Genomic DNA, 16536 nt, shown 5'->3' with positions numbered 1-16536 from the left:
TATTCTTTATGATTGCGAGATCCTGCTAGACTTTGAGAACTTAAAGTACTGCAGGTCTACCCTGTCAGTGAGTTGCTTGTTGGCAGAGAAACTGGAGTAGGTGAACTTATTGCAGATTGTGCTGCTGCTTGTGTCAGAGAGGCTTCGGAGGAGTCAGTGTATGAAGGAGGCGTGCAGTCTAATAGTGAGTGACTGTCTTAGTTACTTTTGTTGTGATTGCAAGACCTATTTGGACATCGTTAACGTGGAATGCTGCAAGTCTGATTCACTGACTTATTGGCGGACAGCAGGGGCAGATGGCGGGAGAACTGTGTGGCCTTGATTGCCACGAGGTCTAGGCCTCAAGCCACGGTGTCGCCTGTTTACAACCACCAGGACAGTGGTGTGGTGCAGCACCCAGGCTGGAGTCAGTGCTTCTCTCTCCCCCACCCCCAGTATTTGCTTCCCAGGAGAAAATCTGCATTGCGTTCGACTGCATACCTCTGCAGCATTCATAAACTCAGGGTCTGGACTTTTTTTTTTGCATGGTTGCATTTTACTGATATTTTACATATGCTTGATATCTTGTATGTGCTATGTGTGTTTTGTGCTGTGTATGACCAAGCTTTGCACCTTGGCCCCGGAGTAATGCTGTCGCAGTCTCGTTTGGCTGTATTCATGGGTATTTCTGTGTGGTTGAATGACAATTAAACTTAAATTGAATTGGATTGACTGTTTGCATGCTGCTCGTAAGGGAATCATGAATATTCCTGTTTAGGACTACTACCACTGAAATCCAGTCATGGCCACGGACACACACACGTGCGCACATGCATTTGCGCACGCACACATGCATATACATACACGTGCACAGACACAGTTCTCAGTGAAAGATCAACAGTGGAAAGGGTGAGCAGTTTTAAGTTTATTTGTTTATTGAGATACAGTGCAGAGTAGGCCTTTCTTGGCCTTAGAGCGACCCTGCCCAGCAAACCCTAATTTAACCTTAGCCTAATCATGGGACAATTTACAATGAAGAATTAACCTACCAACCAGTGTGCCTTTGGACTGTGGGAGGAAACTGGAGCACTAGGAGGAAACCATGAGGTTGTGGAGCGAATGTGTCAACTCCTGACAGATGGTGGTGGGAAGTCCCTGGGTGTCAACACCTCTGAAGATCTATCCTCAGCCATTTCAATGTGTATTTCCTTATATACTTCAATGTACTGCCACAAAGGAACAAATTTCATGACATATTCTATTGAATTTAAACCTGATTCTGATTCAGGAACAAAGCATCACAATAATTTCTGCTGTTAGGTTTCTCTTTATAAGAAGTAATGGCATGCGAACCTTGCTACAGAGGTTGTGCATCCAATTGTATCTCTAACTTCACATGGAATTACCTTTCTGCTCTCATGATGATCTATTGTAGTCAACCTGGAATTCTTGTATGGTTTTGGATCGCCAGTCTCAAATGTCACAGAACTAGCACTCTGCAAACTTCAGAGGGCAGAGAATATCCCTTGTGAGATGCGAAATTCACTGGTGACACTTTTTTTCACAGTTCCATGGCCTTAGTTCTGATGTCAGGGAAAAGGAGTTATTCATGGGAGCTTGGAGTTGCTGTAATTGTGATCATCTTCACAGAAGGATGCAAGGCCAATTATGATAGCTGCATCTCCATCTCTCTCATGGGAAAGTCACCTAGTGGCAGACAGTGGGTAGACAATTCCATAGTTACAGGAAAGAGCTACAGGTACAAAAGTGAATTCCACATTCCCACTAATTGTTTTCTAAATATTCCGCCTCTTTAGTTCATGGCCCTTTGTCTGACATTCCTGTTGTTTTCATCTGTGACCACTTTTTATGTAAGGCTCCTTGCTCTTGATCACCTTACATGTGAAAACAAGCAGTCAATATAGGAGTAATGTGCACTATGAAGGTTTTTGAACTCATCATGCTTTTGAAATACAGCTATTCTCTATGAATATTTCCAGCTCAGATATGCAACCTTAATTGCAAACAAACCCAATCTCCAGCAGGCTCATCTCTCGGCAATTTCGGACATTACTGTCAGAAGAATCTTGTGCATAAACTATAGTAGTGGCTATTAATGTACCCACTCCTGGGAAGCCTCACTAACCTTCTTTGGACACAAATTTCAATTCTGACTGCTGGGTGCTGCATTTTCATTGGTGCATGTTGTGTGAATTTGTACCACTTTTACCACACCTTTGGTTGCTTAAGGTGACTGGATTTAATTGTATTTGTTAAAGTTCCAGTGAGAAACAGAGCATATAATGTTTAAGATGTAGCATTAATGCAAGTCGTTACCCGCTTCTGGCTTTTATTTGAATAAGTAGACCTTGTTGAGTTAATCTATGCTGGGGATTAATTTAGGAATCTGCTTTAGTTCTTCATGCTTCACAAAGAAGTTATAAAGCATTTTCACCTTTCCTTGTGGTTTGGTATGAAATTATTGTGAAGTTTTCTGCAATGTTGCACTGGTTTATTTTCCCACAGATGAGTTTTGGCCCAATATTCAACATCTACTTCTATTTTATGTTCTATATTCTTATATGGAATAATCCCGAGCCCCACAGAAGATCCTCATTCCCTTTCTCCTACTGTCCATTCTCCTGTCCTATCAGATTCTTTCTTCTCCTGCCCTCCACCCACCTGGCATCTTCCAGCTAGACTCTTTCCCCTTCAGGCATCTTCCCCCTTCCCTCTCAGTCCTGACGAAGGGTCTCGGCCCGAAGCGTCAGCCGTTTACTCGTTTTCATTGATTCTGCTGATTACCTCCAGCATTTTGTGTGTGTTGCCTCCTCACAGAGGAGTCAAAGAATTGGGCTTCATACATTGTTTTTTTTTAAAAAAAAAGGAGTGAAGCACCTATATTAGCAAATGAGTTGTTTCACTAAGTAGCCAAGCAATCATTCCACAGGAAACAAATTCCATCATTTAACCGAAACTGATCTCAAATAATGTTTAATCAGTAAAATGGTTTTCTTCATAGGAACACTAATATAAATTGCCTTGTGTTCTTTTTCAGGGATATGCAAATGTAGTGAAAGGATTTCACAAGATGGGACTGATTAATCCTGATCCATTTCCACTGCTCAGTCCTGCAGCTCCTCCTATAACCTGGGTGAGCCTCTTTCTTTGAAGGAAATGTGTACAGGTTAATTTACACATTTAGAGCATTTTCTGGGCATTTGAAGCTTGCTGTGTAATAGTGATGTCAACTGATTATTGTTAGGTCAAATTTAGAGCCACTTTAATATTTCCTTTCTCAATGTTACTTCTTTTTCTCAGATTTTCTGTCGCCATATGTTGGAATTTCAGAAGCCGTTTTGATTCCAAATCACTTTTTATTCTATTTGTTTCTTTTGCCCATAAAAAGTAGTGTTCATTTTACGTTACATACTCTTTCTCTCTTCCACTTGGTGTTCATACATTCAGTTTATCCACGTAAACTGGAAAACAAAAGACTTAGCACAACGTTTCAGGTTTAGGGGACGCAGAAATAGTCTGGAGTTGCTGTCCCCCTGCTTTTCCTATTGCTACTGGTGAAAAGATTCCTGTCTTTAATTGATGTGCCAGTTCTTCAACCACCACCACTGCCTCCACAGAATAAGTGCCCTCTCCCGGCACTGGGGCCTTGTTACATTCAGCTAGCTCCATCCGGTATGCATGTTTATTCATATGTCTGGCCCCAGACTACAAACAGATTCTCTATTCTGAGCTCTGAAATAGGAAGAGAATGGAAAATGCCTGCAGGGCTTCGGGAATTCGTGGCCTATGAAAATGGAGGAGCAGCATGATGGCTGGGTAAGGGAAAGCTAGAGTTCACATGAGCACACAGGCTCTGCATGAATGACAGAAGTAACAGACCACTTTGCAAATAACTCACATCCTGCTGCACCAGGCAGGAGCCTCCTACTTTATCTATTTGTAGACCCTATAGTTCCCACGTTGCCCGCCTCATTCACTTCAAAACTCACAAACCAAGAATAGAAGCAAGTCATCCCAAGAGACTGCCCAAGAAGGCAGCAAAGGGGGGAAAAAAAAGCATTTCACAAAGTGTAAGTGTCCATGGGACAGTACATCAGAGCCGCTGTTCATTGTCCAATTCTTTTTCCTTTTGTTCCCTTGTTATGCTGTTTGAAACTCTACTGTGTGTGCAGAGAGAGCTCATGTGCAAGCAGGTGGGAATTCCAGCATCCAGCAGTGTCCAAAGTCTCCAAGAAGCGGTATACGAGAAGATTGAAAGAGATGACAACAGAATGAATGCATTGAAATGGTAAGAAAACCACCTAGATCTTGTTTACTGCAATTTGTTTGTCAAAGGTCACTTGCATTGTTTGTGTCTTAGAATTGGATAGATGGTGGAGTTTTCTCAGCACCAATAGTTATCAGGCAAGGAGATCTTCCTTAATCATGATGATCTGTACAATTAACATGCTCCTTCCCCAACTGAGGTAGAACACTATATATTTGACCTCCTGGCTGAGACCTGGTCTGTATAAAAGTGAGCATTTCTGAGACTGAAAATTTGCCATATTTGGGTTTGTTTGGAAAAACAATTTGCTTATTGGATTTGAGCAGGTGACTAAGATGAAACAGTATAACAAGCATAAATTTCTGGTAATCTTAAGACAGTTCTTCATTAGGACATTGTTTAAAGAATGCTTATACTTTTATGTATGGTTTGACAGAGAACAATATTGATCTACTTCCAGTGCTGTGCAGGTCTTCTGTATCTCCACATTTTCCACCATATTCTGTTCCTATTCCTACCACCATGTTGAACCAATTAAGCAGCAGAAGCTATCCTGATCTTTCGTTCTCTCGCCCTTGCATTCAGAGAAGATTCACTGGAATGATTCTGGGAATGAGAGGGTTAACATATGAGGAACATTTGACCGCTCTTGGACTGTACTCCTTGGAGTTTAGAAGAATGAGGGGGGAACCTCATAGAAACATTTCGAATGTTAAAAGGCATGGTCAGAGTGGATGTGGCAAAGTTGTTTCCCATGGTGGGAGAGTCTAGTACGAGAGGGTATGACTTAAGGATTGAAGGGCAGCCATTCAGAACAGAGATGCGAAGAAATTTTTTTTAGCCAGAGGGTGGTGAATCTGTGGAATTTGTTGCCACGGGTGGCAGTGGAGGTCAAGTCATTGGGTGTATTTAAGGCAGGGAATGATAGGTATCTGAGTAGCCAGGGCATCAAAGGTTATGGTGAGAAGGCCGGGGAGTGGGACTAAATGGGAGAATGGATTAGCTCACGATAAAATGGCGGAGCAGACTCGATGGGCCGAATGGCCGACTTCTGCTCCTTTGTCTTATGGACTCAACTAGTTATGTCTCTGCCATCTTCAGATAGCCTTTTAATGACTTGTTTCATGGGATTACTTTGAGTGATATTTATTTGTTCTGACGTAGGCTCGGGCTTTTCGAAGATGCTCCAGTATTGAAAGGACAGAGTCTTGTGGATTCTTTTGCAAGCTACATTGAGCCCAAGCTTTCCTATGGTAAGAGCAGTACTGCATTTTCTCATGAAACAACTCTTACGGGGGGACTTCCGGGTCATCAAGGGAATGGCGGCGTAAGGAAAAGGTCTCTCGACAAAAAAGAAGGTAAACTGCCCCAAAATCGAATTTAGACAAATACTTAATATTGCATAACTATATTAATAAAAGGGGCAAGGATGATGTCTAAGAACAAGAATAAAAAGTCCACTTCGAAGGCTGATAATCATAAAGAGATGCAGCAAGACGACGGGCCTAGCTCCCCCACGGCAAGCCAGGGCGGAGATAATGAGGGGGAATCGGTGACTCTGTCTTTGATTCTCGGAGAGATTCGCGAGTTCCGACAAGATAAATGCAAACAGCTGGAAGATATTAAAGGAGAAATAGTCAAAACTAACTCGCGGATAGATGAAGCCGAAGCGAGGATTGTTGGAATCGAAGAGAAGCTACAAAACGCCGAGGAAGTGATAGCAGAAATGCTGAAGCTACAAGACCAGCTCCAGTGGAAACTAATAGATCAAGAAGGCCGCTCGAGAAGGGAAAATGTGAGGATCTACGGAGTTCCCGAAGGAACCGAAGGTAAACCCGGATTGATGATTCCCTTCGTGGAGAAGCTGCTTAGAGAGAACCTTGATATACCGGCCGCAAAAGACCTACAGATAGAAAGGGCTCACCGTGCGTTGGCACCACAGCCTCCAGCAGGCGCCCAGCCCAGATCGATTCTGATCAGATTTCTCAGTTACAGAACGAAGGAAGAGGTGCTTAAAAGAGCATGGCAAAAGAAAGGTTTCATGTGGAACAACTGCAAAATCAGTTTAGACCACGACTACGCACCGGGGATTCTTGCCAGACGGAAGGAATATACGGAAACACGGAGAGTCCTGAAAGAAAACAACATCAGATTCCAGACCCTGTATCCAGCTCGGCTGAGAGTCTTTTACGACGAAGGGACAAAAACTTACGCTACGGTGGAGGAGGCAACGTTGGACCTGGCAGACCGGGGACTACCTATTAAAGTTATCACCCAACCGGAGTCGCTACTGGAGAGGATTCGGCAGAAGTCGTGGCAGTTAGTGGGGCGAGGACGCTCCACTCGAACCAGAGTGTCAAACTACAAGGAAAAGCTGCAAATATTCAGACGCGAATGTACAGAGAATACAGATTAATTAAGAGAAATGACTGAAAAGAGTAAATCGGACTTAAAAGTAAAATGAAAACTGGTAACTGAAAATAAACTAGGCGGAATAACTTGAATGATAGCAATATGGTCGAGACATAAATAGGAGAAAATTCTCTATGATTATTTAAACTGCTGAGGGCCCTCTAACACAGGGTGAAGATAGAGGTTATCCCTCTGAACTGAGGCGGGTCGGTGCTCAGGCCTCACTGTGGGAAGTCGGGAAAAATTTTCAAATGTTGTACGTTCAGAAATGTCTAGGGTGTGGTTATATGTCTTGGTTTACTGTTGAGAAGGGATTGCTTACTGTTTGGTTAGAAAAGGAGAGTGCTTTTTTTCTACTAGAGAAAAATGCAAACTGAATTGGTAAAAATAATTTCCTATAATGTTAATGGGGTTTTGAATCCAATTAAAAGAAATAAGATTATGTCTAAATTGAAAAAAGAGAGGGCACAAATAGCTTTCCTCCAGGAAACACATATGAGCCAATCTGAACATGGAAAATTAAAAAGAATGGGCTTTAAGCATGTATTTTATTCATCATATAAATTGAGTCACAAAAGAGGGGTAGCTACTTTAATATCAAGTACTCTTAATTATGAACATATTTCAGAGACTAGAGACAAAGAAGGACGGTTTGTAAAAATCACAGGAAGAATAGAAGGTACAGAAATAACATTGCTGAATGTTTATGCTCCTCCAGGTAGTGAATGGTCATTTTATAGACACATTTTTGACCTAATGGTCAGTTCTCGAGGGGTAGTAATTTGTGGAGGGGATTTTAATATTAGATTAAATCCTATATTAGATTCTTCAAGAATAGTTACTCAGAATAAACCTCTGACTCGGAAAGTGAATTCATTGATGGAGGAGTTGGGAATTATAGATGTCTGGAGGGAATTACACCCTACTAGTAAAGATTATACATATTACTCTTTCCCTCATTCAGCCTATTCAAGGATAGACTATTTCTTTATCTTTAATACAGATAGACTCAGGATAAAAAACTGTAATATTGCAACAATTGATCTGTCGGATCATAGCCCAGTCTCTATGTCTCTAATCCTGGAAAGGAAAATGAGGAAAACACTATGGAGGCTAAACTCACATATACTCAATAACCCGAAAGTAATGGAGAGATTAAGGGGAGAAATCAAAGAATATCTAGACCTTAATGACACGGGAGAAACATCACCAGTGATTTTATGGGATACATTGAAAGCTGTACTGAGAGGGAAAATTATTTCCATTACTACTCACATGAAAAAAATCAATGCACAAAAATTAGCAGACCTTCAAGGAAAATTAAAACAACTTCAAGTTGTAGATAGCAACAAAAGTAATTCAAATCGAAAACAGGAAATTAGGAAATTGCAAAGTGAAATTGATGATATTTATACGTTGGAAATTCAAAGAAATTTTCTTTACCTGAGACAAAAGAATTATGAAGTAGGAGGTAAATCAGCTAGATTATTAGCATATAAATTACGAAAACAACAAGCAGACAATACAATTCATAAAATAAAGAATCCAAAGACAAAGCTTGTGGAGAGTACAATAGGGAAAATTCAAGAGAGTTTTGAAACATATTATCGAGAGCTGTACTCCCAACCCCGGGCCCCCAATGAGCCCTATATAGACAGTGTATTGAATTTTTTAGATCTACCTAAACTTACAGATTTACAAAATGAAAGTTTATTAGAACCAGTAACTGTCAAAGAACTGAACGTGGCCATCTCTAGGTTAAAGGCTGGAAAGTCTCCGGGTTCTGATGGGTTTACCTCAGAGTGGTACAAGTCCCTGAAGACACAGTTAGCCCCATTACTACTTAACACCTTTAATTGGATCTTGCAGAGAGGAGAAACTCCACCTTCTTGGAGAGAAGCGATTATTTCAGTTATTCCTAAAGAGGGTAAAGATAAACTAGAATGTGGCAATTATCGGCCAATTAGTGTTCTTAATTTAGATTACAAACTATTTACATCTATACTAGCGCGCAGATTGGAAAAGCTTTTACCTGGCCTAATCCATTTAGACCAGACTGGATTTATTCAACAAAGACAAACACAGGGCAACATAAGGAGAACTCTGCACATATTAGAACAGGTTAATAAGAACGAGACAGAGACAATGGTAGTAGGATTGGACGCTGAGAAAGCTTTTGATTCGGTTAGTTGGGCATTCCTATACAGAGTGTTAGGAAGATTCGGCTTTCAAGAAAGGTTTATTAAAGTAATTCAGACTCTATATGACAGCCCTACAGCCCGAATTAAGATAAATGGGGACCTCTGACTCCTTCATTTTAGAGAGAGGCACTAGACAGGGATGCCCAATTTCTCCTCTCCTTTTTGCGCTATATATTGAATCACTTGCCCAACTAATAAGACAGAGCGAAATCGTAAAAGGTATCAAGGTGGCAGGGATTGAACAGAAAGTGGTGTTATTCGCAGATGATGCTTTGGTCTATCTGAGTGAACCAGAAAAATCATTTATAGGATTGTTTACACTGTTGGATGACTTTGGGAAAATATCAGGTTATAAAATAAATGTAAAGAAAACGCAGGTTATGTCCCTAAATTATACACCATCCAAAAAATTGCAGGATACATACGATCTTAAGTGGGAAGCTAAATCATTAAAATATTTAGGAATAACCCTGCCGAAGGATCTTTCAACACTGTCACAGGTAAATTATGGGCCATTAATCTCAGAGATAAAAGCAGATATGCATGGATGGAATCTTATCCCCTTTTTAAGTTTAAATTCAAGGATAAATACTATAAAAATGAATATTCTTCCTCGGTTATTATATCTTTTCCGTACTTTACCAGTGGAGGTGGATGATAATCAATTCATGGAATGGGACAAATGGATTTCCCGCTTCATTTGGCAAGGAAGGAAGCCTAGAATTCGATATAACACCTTACAGTTAGGGAAGGAAGGAGGAGGTATGGTTCTTCCTTGCCTGAGAAATTATTTTTATGCCTCACAGATAACCCCTCTGTTATATTGGTGTAATAGGGAATATAAGGCTAGATGGAAGGAAATAGAATTTGGATTAGTTGACAGTTTTCCTCTTCAGGCCTCAATAGCTGACAAAGGATTGATGGCCCAGTTGGAAAAATTTAATAATGCTTGGATAAATCTTACATTAAAAGTATGGCAGAAGGTGGTTAATTCATGTGGAATTAATAACATGTTAAAACTCTTTAGATGGTGTGCATATGATACCGAATTCCTTCCCAACAGAGGAGATAAAAGATTTGAGCTATGGATAAAGAAAGGTCTTACAACCTACCTCTCATTTATAGATAGATAAAAGAGTATTACAAAGTTTCCAAATCCTGCAGGACAAACATGGCCTAGAACATAATGACTTTTTTAGGTACCTTCAAATATGAAACTATGTTAACCAGAGTTGTAGATATACAGACCTATCAACAGTAGAATTAGAATTTTTCAAGATTCTGAATTCGGCTTGCAGTTCAATACCTAGTAAATCAGTTTCTCGCCTATATAATGCACTCTCCCATGCTAAAAATGTAAATACACTGTATATTAAAGAGAAGTGGGAGAAAGAAGCGGGGTTGGTACTTTCAGAGGAGGCTTGGGGGAAAATCTGCAGCTTTCAATGGTCCTCGACTAATTCTTTGACTTGGAGAGAACATTGTTGGAAAAACATTATAAGATACTTCAAGACCCCATATCAGGAAAAATATAAAGATACAAATGTGATGTGTTGGAGAAGGTGCGGCTCCAAGGAGGCAAATCATTTTCATATTTTCTGGGATTGCCCTAAATTAAGTCTATTTTGGGAAGGTATTCATAGAACATTAGTTAAGGTACTTAGGTCCCAGATACCTCTGAACTTTGAGACGCTCTATTTGGGGCATGTATTGTTCCTTGAACAGAAGGAAGATATAAAGTTACTGCAGGCCCTCTTAGCGGCAAGTAAGAAATCAATCACTAGAAAATGGCTAAATCCAATACCACCTACATTAGAAGATTGGTACGAAATTATCTTGGAAATATTTAAAATGGAAAAGTTGACTTACTCCCTGAGAACTCAAAAAGAAACATTTGATCAAATCTGGAATAAATGGATTGAATATATAACCCCAATGCGAGCAGACTTTAGATGACTCTCCTAATGATTTATATTGCTCTTCTCATCAACACAGTAATATTGCAAACGTAAGCACCCCTAGTCTAAATGTTTGTTTTTTTTTTTGGAAAATAGAGAATTAACACAAGTAAAGGGAAAGATTTGGGAAAGGGATAAAAAAAAAATGAAAAAATTAAGTAAATAAGTACATAGGGATTGGATAATTATGTCTGCGGGCAGGAACAAGCACGAACAAATTGGGATATAAACACCTACAATGGTTGGTATATAGGCTTGTATGCAACATTTTGGACCAGTGGAAATGGTCCAGAAGGGTTGTATGGAAACTATTATTACCATTTTTCTTAACAACTAATTTCATTACTTAACCTAATAGGTTAGATTTACCACAGTACATAATTATCTATTTAAATGTTTACTTTCCTTTTATATCATCTCAATGTGTACTTAAATATGTATAAATAATTGTAGTTTTATACATATAAAAAAATGGAAAAGGTTATATGTGTGAAAAAAGTACATGATAATTGTGAATTCCTTATCCAAATAAAAATAAAATAAAAAAAAAAGAAACAACTCTTACTCTGGCTTTAATGTTAAATGTGATTTTAAAAAAACAAAGTGATGGCTGGACCTACGAAGGTACTATGGGAGTTGAGCTCTATCCTGTCAATTTACGAACAGGCCAAGTTACCGATGTAAACAGCTGAAGTTAATCAGTAGCAGCAAAATGCTGGAGGAACTGAGCAGGTCAGGCAGTGTCTATGGAGGGACTGTACTTCTCTAGCATTTTGTGCATTGCAGTCTCTCTTGTGCCTCGGGATTGAGTCAGTTCCACTTTTAAACCAGTCTGTTTAAAGCAGATGTCTGGCCGCTACCGCCGACCCCCAACCAACCGAAATGTTCACTGCCTATGGACTGCTCGCACTCCGTAGCTGCTGGGCATGCTATCCACAAAATTTATGGCAACAATTCACTGGGTCTTGGATGTTCTGAAGTAGTCAAGAATCCTGACAGCTGTGAACGAGCTTTACTTGTCAGCCAGGGCTGTCAGGAAATTCTGTGCGGAGTGAACCCAGCTGCTGATCATGTCATTCCACTGGAATTCGTGACACTTCAATGTCAAAGTTGAGTTTATCGTCATATGTACAAGTATGTACAGGTGCAATGGAGAAAGTTTCTTGCAGCAGCATTGCATTAAAAAGAAACTGAAAATGTAAGCAAAGATCAGGAGTAAGGTGTCTATGGGCAATGCCATCTGATCTTTGACCTCTTTCTGAGCTGATAATACTTAGCAATGAAAGACAGTAAAGGTGAAATCTGCGGCAAAGATGCTATTTAAGAGGAGGTCTACAATTGTGCAAGACTATTCTGTCCATCAGAGAATGCTGTGGATAATATTGCACTTATTTTTAGCATGCAGAAACTGATGATTAGTTGAGGTGAGTGCTGGCCCTATGTCTTTAATGACAAATAGAAGATAAGTTTTGATTCAAGCAATCAAATGAAGGAGCCATCTGTGGGGGGTGGGATGGGGGAGAATTGTTTTGGGTTAAAAGCTGCACCAGCCCTGAAGCATTGATGTTCCTCCCCATCCCCTCAGCTTGCTGAGTTCCTCCAGATTCTAGCTTCAGCTGTCTCTTCCAGTTCCATGTTTTGATTCAAGTTGTGATTGTTTCAGCTCCTGATGAAAGAGACCTGGTTGTCTTGCGAAATGATGTTGGTATTAGACACCCCTCAGGCCAGCTGGAAACCAAGCATGATAGTCTGGTGGTCTATGGTGATGTTGATGGCTTTTCAGCAATGGCCAAATGTGTTGGATATCCATGTGCAATTGCTGCTGAGATGATATTAGATGGTAAGTGTTCCCTCATTTCATGCACGTTATTTTGTGATGCTGCTGTGGATGTTTCCTCAGACTGAAAGGAATTTAGATTATGAAGACACGTAGTCCTCTTTTATTGTCATTTAGTAATGCATGCATTAAGAAATGATACAATATTTCCTTCGGTGTGATATCACAAAACACAGGACAGCCCAAGACTGAAAAAACTGACAAAACCACATAATTATAACATATAGTTACAACAGTGCTACAATACCATAACTTGATGAAGAAGTCCATGAGCACAGTAAAGTTTAAAGTTTCTCAAATATCCCACATCTCACGCAGACGGGAGAAGGAAGAAAAACTCTCCCTGCCATGTCGACCACAATCCGACTCTGTGTCATCCAAAAACTTCAAGTTCTGATCAGCTCTCCGACACCGAGTACTGAGCGCCATCTCTGTCCGAACGATTTGACCTCCTTCTCGGTCACCAAAAGCAGGCAAGGCCGGGGATTTTGAGGCCTACCCTCCGAAAGATTCCCGACCACACAATAACGACAGCAGCGTACGAGCGTTTCAGAAATTTCTCCAGATATTCCTCTGTGCTTTCACGTCCATTCTCCATCAAATCAGAATTGTCTGCAGCCCCTATTTAACAGATACTTTTGCATCTATGGTGATGCTGAATAAGATGGGTTGGATATAGGATCCTTTAGAAAATTAGCAGAAGAAGCCAGTGAAGACCAGGCAGTTAAGATCTTGGAATAGTGAACACATCACTACCGAGCAACACACTCAAAATGCTGGAAGAACTCAGAAGGCCAGGCAGTACCTATGGAAAAAGGGTATAGTCAACTGTACTCCGCCATAGATGCTGCCTGGCCTGCTGAGTTCCTCCAGCATTTTGTGTGTGTTGCTTGGATTAGCAGCATCTGCAGATTTTCTCGTGTTTGTGACCTCACTTCTGACTCGCCTTTCCTTATCCATCTCCCTTTTGTGGACTCAAATCCCATTCCAGAATCTGAGACTAATTCGAATTTCTGTGCAAAAGGGGTGTGAAACTGATGGTGGTGTCATCTTTTACCAGCAGAGCCAAATTAAGACCATAAGACAAAGGAGCAGAAGTCGGCCCATCGAGTCTGCTCCGCCATTTTATCATGAGCTGACCCATTCTCCCATTTAGTCCCACAGCCCTGCCTTCTCACCATAACCTTCGATGCCCTGGCTACTCAGATACCTATCAATCTCTGCCTTAAATACACCCAATGACTTGGCCTCCACTGCTGCCCGTGGCAACAAATTCCATAGATTCACCACCCTCTGACTAAGAAAATTTCTTCGCATTTCTGTTCTGAATGGGCGCCCTTCAATCCTTAAGTCATGCCCTCTCGTACTAGACTCCCCCATCATGGGAAACAACTTTGCCACATCCACTCTGTCCATGCCTTTCAACATTCGAAATGTTTCTATGAGGTCTCCCCTCATTCTTCTAAACTCCAAGGAATACTCCAAGAGCAGACAAACGTTCCTCATATGTTAACCCTCTCATTCCTGGAATCATTCTGTACCCTCTCCAACATCAGCACCTCCTTTCTTAAATAAGGAGACCAAAACTGCCCACAGTACTCCAAGTGAGGTCTCACCAGTGCCTTATAGAGCCTCAACATCACATCCCTGCTCCTATACTCTATTCCTCTAGAAATGAATGCCAACATTGCATTTGCCTTCTTCACTACTGACTCAACCTGGAGGTTAACCTTAATGGTACCCTGTACAAGGACTCCCGAGTCCCGTTGCATCTCAGAACTTTGAATTCTTTCCCCATTTAAATAATAGTCTGCCTGTTTATTACTTCTGCTAAAGTGCATAACCATTCACTTTCCAACATTGTACTTCATTTGCCACTTTTTGCCCATTCTTCCAATCTATCCAAGTCTCTCTGCAGACTCTACCTTTCCTCAGCACTACCGGCCCCTCCACCTACCTTCGTATCGTCAGCAAACTTAGCCACAAAGCCATCTATTCCATAATCCAAATCGTTGATGTACAATGTAAAAAGAAGCAGCCCCAACACGGACCCCTGTGGAACACCACTGGTAACCGGCAGCCAGCCAGAATAGGATCCCTTTATTCCCACTCTCTGTTTCCTGCCAATCAGCCAATGCTCTATCTACATATGTAACTTACCCGTAATTCCGTGGGCTCTTATCTTGTTAAGTAGCCTCATGTGTGGCACCTTGTCAAAGGCCTTCTGAAAATCCAAATATACAACATCCACTGCATCTCCCTTGTCTAGCCTACTGGTAATTTCTTCAAGAAGCCTGCCAATTTGGGTTAATACAGACTAGTATTGTTTGCCCGTGATCTGTTTAACACTGGTTGCCTGTCTTATTTCTTCTTATGTTACCTTGTGTTTAAATTAACTTTTTATTATCAGAATCATGATTACCATACTAATTTGTTAGTTAAGATTTTAGAATTTTTTACTTTCTTAGCTGCCATTGATCAGGCCCATTCAATTTAAAAATAAATTATTTGCACGTAAAGACTGTTCTGACATAATGAAAATACAATAACTAATGATGTGCTTTCAGCCACATGATTCAGAAGATGGGTACTATATTTCAATCCTGGATACATCTGTTGCAGGAAACTGGGCAATTATTCATGATAACTAAAAATAAGAGGCAATTGTTTGGAGCTGTCAGGAAAAATCTTTTCCCCAAAACTGTTCAGCAGTGAATCAGATTCTGAAGGAAGCACTGGGTAATTGTAGAGAAAATACTTCCACCAGTGGGAATTGTACTGTAAATTGACTTTAAAAATATAGAACAGTCATGGATCATAAATCCACTTAGGAGTTCAGGAGAATGTGTGTCTGTGTGTGTGTGTAGGAAAGTGAAGAAGAGCTCAATGCCCTGTTTCTGTGCTGTAATTATATAATTATTTGTTGAGTTGGTTCAATATAAGAACTAACAGCAATGGTCAGTTGGTTGTATATAAGACTAGTCGGACTGTTCGAGACTGAGGTAGACTAGAAGTGAGATGCCAGTATGTTTAGTCTGTATTGTCCATTGATGCTCTTACTTTGGTTTTCTCTCCTCTTTACTGCACAACCAAAAGTAATACATTTGGGAGCCTTGCTCTTTGTGATGTCACAATATTGTTGGTTTTTCTGTATCTTGTTTACAGGTGAAATTGCTACCAAAGGAGTGTTTGGCCCAATGACCAAAGATATCTATCAACCAATCCTAGATCGTATCAAAACTGAGGGAATTGTAACCACTTCAAGTACCACCTTTTCATGAAAAGAATTTTGCAACTAGGATATAATATTGTTTAACCACTAATTTTATTCTTCAGAAACACTTCATGTTTTAAAACTGTAAATTCGAGGTAACTGCTCTGAAATAAGTGCTGCTGATCTTTCTGGTTGAGGCCATTAATTTGCAGGTATTTTCTACAGGTTCATAATGCTAGTTCATAATTTAGTTAAAGAATCTGATAATTATTGATTGAACTTTAATGATTGATGAAGATTGTAAACTGCGGTTATTTAGTTGGTAATCTGAGATGCCTTTGCAAAAGATGTTTTGTTGTCAATCTGCTTTTGGAGCTCTGTGAACATATTCTACATTAAACTGCAGTTTCACTGTAAATTACAATTCATTTGGAAAAGCTGTTTTGTGTGTTTTTAAGGCCATGGTCATAGAGCCACTAATTGTATAGTCACACAATTATATCTGTTTGTGCTTTCACCAGTCCCTTAGGATTTTCCTGTGCCAGATCATGGGTAATTGAGAGTTTCTGCGGGGGTTTTCTCCACCTCCTCCGGTAGTTCAAAGCTCTAATGACCCAGGTTCACCCCCGACTGCCAATGCTGTCTGT

At 40.4% G+C, this 16536-nt stretch overlaps 1 protein-coding gene across 3 annotated transcripts in view; it reads left to right on the top strand.

Annotated features, from left to right (window-relative positions):
* Window positions 1–16317, top strand: part of aass (aminoadipate-semialdehyde synthase) — an 88005-nt gene extending 71688 nt beyond the window's left edge. For all 3 annotated transcript variants that reach the window (XM_063058128.1, XM_063058130.1, XM_063058129.1), the window contains exons 20-24: window positions 3038–3133; window positions 4173–4288; window positions 5432–5520; window positions 12502–12678; window positions 15841–16317. In XM_063058128.1, the coding sequence (XP_062914198.1) occupies window positions 3038–3133; window positions 4173–4288; window positions 5432–5520; window positions 12502–12678; window positions 15841–15956 (594 nt within the window). In that variant the 3' untranslated portion in view covers window positions 15957–16317. The remainder of the gene's footprint in view (window positions 1–3037; window positions 3134–4172; window positions 4289–5431; window positions 5521–12501; window positions 12679–15840) is intronic.
* The last annotated feature ends 219 nt before the right edge of the window (window positions 16318–16536 follow it).

This window comes from Mobula hypostoma, chromosome 9, assembly GCF_963921235.1.
Source record: "Mobula hypostoma chromosome 9, sMobHyp1.1, whole genome shotgun sequence".
NCBI classification, from domain to species: domain Eukaryota; kingdom Metazoa; phylum Chordata; class Chondrichthyes; order Myliobatiformes; family Myliobatidae; genus Mobula; species Mobula hypostoma.
Note: the sequence above shows the minus strand (reverse complement) of the source record. Positions and strands in the feature narration are given on the sequence as shown.